Here is a 6,244-nt window from a genome sequence, read left to right on the forward strand (position 1 = left end):
TATAGTATTGCAAAAATCCTAAACAAACAAAAAAGAATATATTATTAACAACTGGGGTATATTCCAGAGATTGATTTGGGAAACAAGTAAGCAAAAATTCACCTAAAAGCTGTACACTTGACAGTATATATATTATACTTCAGTGTGTGTGTGTGTGTGTGTGTGTGTGTGTGTGTATGTGTGTGTGTGTGTGTGTGTGTCCTGGGGCTTGAACTCAGAGACCAGGTATTGACCCTAAACTTTTTTTCTCTCAAGACCAGTATTCTACCACTTGAGCAAATAGCTCTACAACTCGCTTTGCGGGGGGGGGGGGGGGGGGGGGGCAGGTGGGGGTAGTTTATTAGATATGAGTCTCATGAACTTTCCTGCCCAGCCTGGCTTTGAACTATAATCCTCAGATCTCAGCCTCCTGAGTAGCTAGAATTGCAGATATGAGCAACCGACATGTCACATTTTTCATAGAATTTTAAAAGACATTAGGCTAAGGATATTATCACAGCTCTTCCAAAACTTTTTGAAAAAAAAGATATCTTCACATTAATTCACAATAACTATTATCAAGATACATCAGAATCAGTTTTCTTAATGGACATAAATACAAAAATTCTAAGGAAGGGCTGGAAATGTGGCTTTGTGGTAGAGTGCTTGCCTAGCATGCATGAAGCCCTGGGTTCAATTCCCCAGCACCACATATATAGAAAACGGCCAGAAGGGGCGCTGTGGCTCAAGTGGCAGAGTGCTAGCCTTGAGCAAAAAAGAAGCCAGGGACAGTGCTCAGGCCCTGAGTCCAAGGCCCAGGACTGGCAAATAAAAAAAAGGGGGGGGGGGTATAGACCTGAGCTTTAGGTTTAAATAGAGGAAGAACTGGGGAAAGATGGGCAAAGATGGGCAAGAGACATGCATTGCTAATAAACAGTCCTGAGCACAGGTGTGGTCCAGTTCTCAGAGATGTAGTCTGCTTTCTCATTATCTCAGGCTTGGTCAGGTGGGGCCTTATTATACAGTAAGAAAGCAAGTGTTGCCTGCCAGGGGGAAGTTTCATCTCCTGTCATAGGATGTTTAGCCACCACTTCTGTCCTGCCTAGATTGCAAGGCTGCTGCCGAGTGGCTTCTGGAGAGAATGGAGCTGAGATAGAATAGGCTCAGACAGAAAACAGAGACAGGGATGTCAACTTCTCATCTGCTTTTAGGTACCTTTTGGACATTTCCAGGTGCAGTTGAAGAATCAGTGTTTGTCACCAAAAGCAGAGCCTAGATATATTGTCATACAACCAGTTGTATGACTTTGGGCACATTTACCTAGTTTTACTGAGCCTTCAGTTTCTTCATCTGCAAAACAATGAGAAAGTACTATTCCATCTTCATAGATTTACTGCTGCCCAGTCTAAAGAAGGAATTTATCACTCAAACATACTCAGAGTTTTTGCTGTTCGTGGGACATAATCGCTATATCTCTGACCCCAATTGTTCTTCAGTAGAAGGGTAGATGGTAGGAAATAGATCTTTTCAGAGGACTATTTAGTCTGAAGACACAATGTTTAAATTTTCAGTAATAATACTTAGTGACCCTGAAATTAAGAGTAACTAGTTATTTTTGGATGACAAAATAACAGCTGGCATTGTTTGCCTCTATGCATATTTTTTAGGTTTTCCTGCCATCTGCATTTTGCTGTTGAAAAGTTGCATTTTTTTAAAAAAGGAAAACGTCACAAGGAACTTGATTTCTGGTGTTTTTTTATTGTGATTATGCAAAGCATTAAAATTTGAAAAGCAAAAATCATTCACCAAGGAAAAACAGAGCTAAAACTTCACTGTGGTTTTAGCCACTGATCCACAGTTTTAGAGGGAAAAACTGCCATCCTTTAGTGATAGAATGTAGGTGTCAGAATGTGTGAGGCACTGTGATTAAACATATGCTAAAGCTCTGCCACTGGTTGGTATTTGCTCTGGTCTTAACAAAGGGTGCTCAGATCCATCATGGTGCAGCCTTCAGTGCAGCAGAGAGTTTGTAAATCTTGTCTTGACATCACGGAATGCTTCTTTGACTCCCACAGCTCTTCCGGGGTTATCTGTCTGTCATGGGTATACTTCTCTCCTGAGATAGCCTCCTTGGGAAGATTATATGCTATGTCTTCTCCTGAGGCTTCATGTCTAGTTCCCAGCTGAAAGACATCTCTTCTCTCTGCTGTATGAAAGATTTTATTTATATATATATATATAAAACAACAATATGCATAATAATATGTATATATTAGAAAGTTCTGACAAGAAAGGCAGCAACCACATTCTACTCTTAGAAACATGAATTCGATTTCTGAAATGAAACTTGAGGTTACATATAATTTTGTTTTTATGTTTTTTGTTTTTGTTTTTGTTTTTGTTTTTTTGTTTTGGCCAGTCCTGGGCCTTGAACTCAGGGCCTGAGCACTGTCCCTGGCTTCCTTTTGCTCAAGGCTAGCACTCTGCCACTTGAGCCACAGCACCACTTCTGGCCGTTTTCTGTATATGTGGTGCTGGGGAATTGAACCCAGGCCTCATGTATATGAGGCAAGCTCTCTTGCCACTAGGCCATATCCCCAGCCCCTAATTTTGTTTTTAATATTGGTATGGTTTCAAGGAAATTTTACATTTTCAGAAGAGCTCAGTCATGTCCACTCTTAAGTTGACAGAAAAGGAAACTTGAATACAAAGAAAAATCAGTGTTGATGGTATGCAATCCTGACGAAGGGTGGGAGCCAGAGTGTGGCTTTGTTACTGGCTCCTCTACTCCATAACAAGTAGCTTCTGATGGTATTAGTTACATGCTATAACCAACATCAACACTGTATATGCTTTGCAAAGCTAATCAGTAAGAAAGGAGATACTTATTGTTATTTATTTTTAGAGGACAGCACTGGGGCTTCAATTTGAGGGACGGGGCTCCAGCTTACTAGATAGTTACTCTATCATTTGAGCTATGATCCCAGCCCAGAAGTGGAAATTCAAACCTCTGTATCTGAAAATAAAACATAGATCACAGTGTTTGTGTTGTGTGTTCTCACCAACCACACATAAGTATCTCTCACTTTTAGTTTAAAACTTACTTATCAGTGCCTTAACACACTGACAAGCACCAAGAAAAATTAGATGACTAAATACTGGTAAACTGGTAATTGAGCAGTTAAACAATGTATAGGAAATTTTTCATAAGTAACATTTTGACTTCACTGCTACCAAAAAGACTTACAGACACCATTCACTGCCCCATATGCTTCAGAGAAATTCCAAATATATTTTTTCTACTCCACTTTGATTTTCTATTCCAGAAATCAGTGGCAATCTGGTAAGTTATATGGTCTTAAAATTAAAAACCTTTGGCAGAGCACAGTGATTCACACTTGTAATCCCAGTTAGTTGGGAGGAAGAGATCAGGAACATCACAATGTGAGGCCAGCCTTAGCAAAAAGTTAGCAAGATCCTCATTTCAACCAATAGGTTGGGCATGATGGTATACACTTCCCATTGCAGCTTCTGAGGAAGTATAAATAGGAAGATAAATTACCCAGGCCTTTCCAAGTAATAACATGAGACCCTACTTGAAAATAACTTTAAAGGGTTAGAGGTTATGGTATGGAGATGTGTGGTAATTGCCTGTCAATCACAAGGCCCTGAGTTCAAATTCTAGTACTAACAAAAAATTAAGTGTAAGCTTAAGAAACTATCTTAATTCTGTTAAGATCTAGTAATATGAACCTCAGTGGTAAAGTCATAATGACCATTTTATGATATGCCAAGACACTGGTCTGCCAAACTGCGAATAATGTGGATAACTTTCTAAAATATTTTGCTTACCAAAATTATTTTAAGCTAAATTGAAACCTTAACTATATGGCTATGATGTTTATTATGTCATCAGTTCTTAATAATTTTATTATAAAACATAGCAAATTCAATAGCAAATAATAGCAATTACTAACACAGAGTCTTAAAGCAAGCAAAAGCTTTAAAAAGACAAATGCTTCATGATCACTCATGTGGAATTGGAGAAGTTGAACTCACAAAGGGAAGGAGGCATATGGTATGTGAAGCGGGAATAGGAATAGATATACTGGGGAAATGTTGGTCAAAAGGTGAAAAAATTCAGTAGGTCAAGATTTATTGAAGAGAGATCTATTGGTCAAGAGATCTATTGAACAACATGATGACTAGAGTTAACAGTAACATTATATTCTTGAAATCACTAAGAAAGTAGATTTTCCAGTATTATCCCAATAAAGTGATATGTGGAGTAACAGATGTTTCCTTGAATTAGCTATGCCACAATGCATCCAATATTCATTTTAGAAATCCATTTCTACACACCTTTCTATCATATTGAACATGATGAATATACACATTTATGTCAATTAAAATGTTGTACATTAATCAATATGCATTGTACTCATAATCTAACTAATAGAGCTGAAACCTCTACATAAGCTGAAACAACTACATAATATAATAATACAAAATAAAAGTAGAACCATAAATGAATGTAACCTCATACTCTAATACCAGATTAGCACAAAGAATCCCAATTAAAGTTTTATGTTATGTGAACTGAAAGGAAAAAAAAGAAGAAGAAATGAAGTTGGTTCATTCACTGTTACTGAGATTCATTTCCACCTTTGAAATTCTGACCAGACAATTCTTACTGCTAGAACTCCACCCTACAGAGATCCTTTAGGGTCTCTGTCAATATCACCTCCTCAAAGCAGTCATGTATTGCCACCTTCCCTTCACTTGGGATGCAGTGTGTCTCTTAAAGTCAGAGAAACCTGATTTGCTTCCTTTTCTCACTGCTGATCAGTTGGGCAGTTTTCTCCTTGGTAAAATAGTGATGATATTATCATTTACTTCATAGGATCTTTATCAGAAAGCTGAGTGAAATATTGCACATAAGCCTGTCTGCTACTTAAATTTTTTCTCAGTTAAAAGTCAGATTCCTTCTCCCATCCTATTTAACACCGACCAGAATTCTAACTCACTATGTTCTATAATTATGATTATCCTTAGGTGGAAATCTTGCTAGCTTAGCCTGACCACCCCCCCCCCACCATCACCAAAATCATCTACCTCTCTATCTTCCACAGTACCTGTCATAGAGGCTGAGCTCAATGAAGCAGCCATGCAGTCAAATGATGTGAAAGATTAAAGAACCCAAGACCTTTATTATTTGAAAGGTAGCATGCTCATTTCTTTCCCAAGCCACATTCAGTTAACTTTGATAATTAATCTTCTAAATTAAAATGCAAATAGCTTAGTATTTCTTAGAGAAATGGTTCCTAAAACATTTATTTGAAAAAAATATTTAAGGGACTGAGGGTATAGCTAAAGTGTAGAGGTTTTGCCCAGCAAGCTTGAAAATCTGCATTGAGACCTCAGTACCTCCCCCCAAAAAACCCACATAAATAAACAAAACAAATGAACAAAAGCTTTAAAACATGAAAGGCACATGAGGAACATATAAAGGGAACACATGAGTTCAGTTACCTTGTCTCCCTTGAGGGGGCTCCTCCAGGTGTCTTCTCCACCTGGAACTCGCGCAGATATAGATGATTGTCCTCACATACTCGAGGCCACAAAGCCTCACTGTCTTCTCGCTCTTCACTTCTGAGATGGCAAGTAGGACCGAGAAGAGAAACAAAATGAAAAGGGTGCCTTTCATGTTGCTGAGGATCGAGTGAGAATCTGGTATTTCGTGAATACTGCTCGATCCAATTTTGAAGTTATCTTGACCAATTTATACTAACTATGCTGATGCTTGATTGGTCAGCACCTCATTTTAACAATATTTACTAAGCACATACATTACAGTATGAAGTTTTGATAACATGCTTTTATGAAGATTGCCAGTGGTTCCGTCACTTCTGAACAGCTTATGTGAGCTGCATTTGTAAGGCAATAAACAGGCATTTTCCTGAGGCATCACAAAAACTCAAGAATTCTGGAGGCATCCAGGTATAAGTTTGAATTCCCACTTTGCCCCTTCCATTTTGCCACTTACTAACACAGAGCACATTTTGAACTCTTTGAACCACAATAACCATATATCTAGAATGGTAAACCCATCTGATGAAGTTGTTTTCAAGTGTTAAAATCACCATCTGGGGATGTAATTTAGTGGTAGAACATGTTATGAATAGGATCCTGGGTTTGATATCCAAAACTCTCTCCCCTAAAAGAAAATGTCAATGCAATGAGAAATCACACTTAACAATGCATA

At 38.1% G+C, this 6,244-nt stretch overlaps 1 protein-coding gene across 1 annotated transcript; it reads right to left on the reverse strand.

Moving 5' to 3' along the window:
- Positions 1–1,753: 1,753 nt before the first annotated feature.
- On the reverse strand, positions 1,754–5,826 carry Insl5 (insulin like 5). Its single transcript, XM_048349933.1, has 3 exons — positions 5,798–5,826; positions 5,512–5,690; positions 1,754–2,185 (listed from the first exon to the last, which is right to left on the reverse strand). The coding sequence occupies exons 1-3, from the start codon at positions 5,824–5,826 to the stop codon at positions 1,953–1,955; spliced, it is 441 nt and encodes a 146-aa protein (XP_048205890.1). The 3' UTR covers positions 1,754–1,952.
- Between the last annotated feature and the right edge of the window lie 418 nt (positions 5,827–6,244).

This window comes from Perognathus longimembris, chromosome 7, assembly GCF_023159225.1.
Source record: "Perognathus longimembris pacificus isolate PPM17 chromosome 7, ASM2315922v1, whole genome shotgun sequence".
NCBI lineage: Eukaryota > Metazoa > Chordata > Mammalia > Rodentia > Heteromyidae > Perognathus > Perognathus longimembris.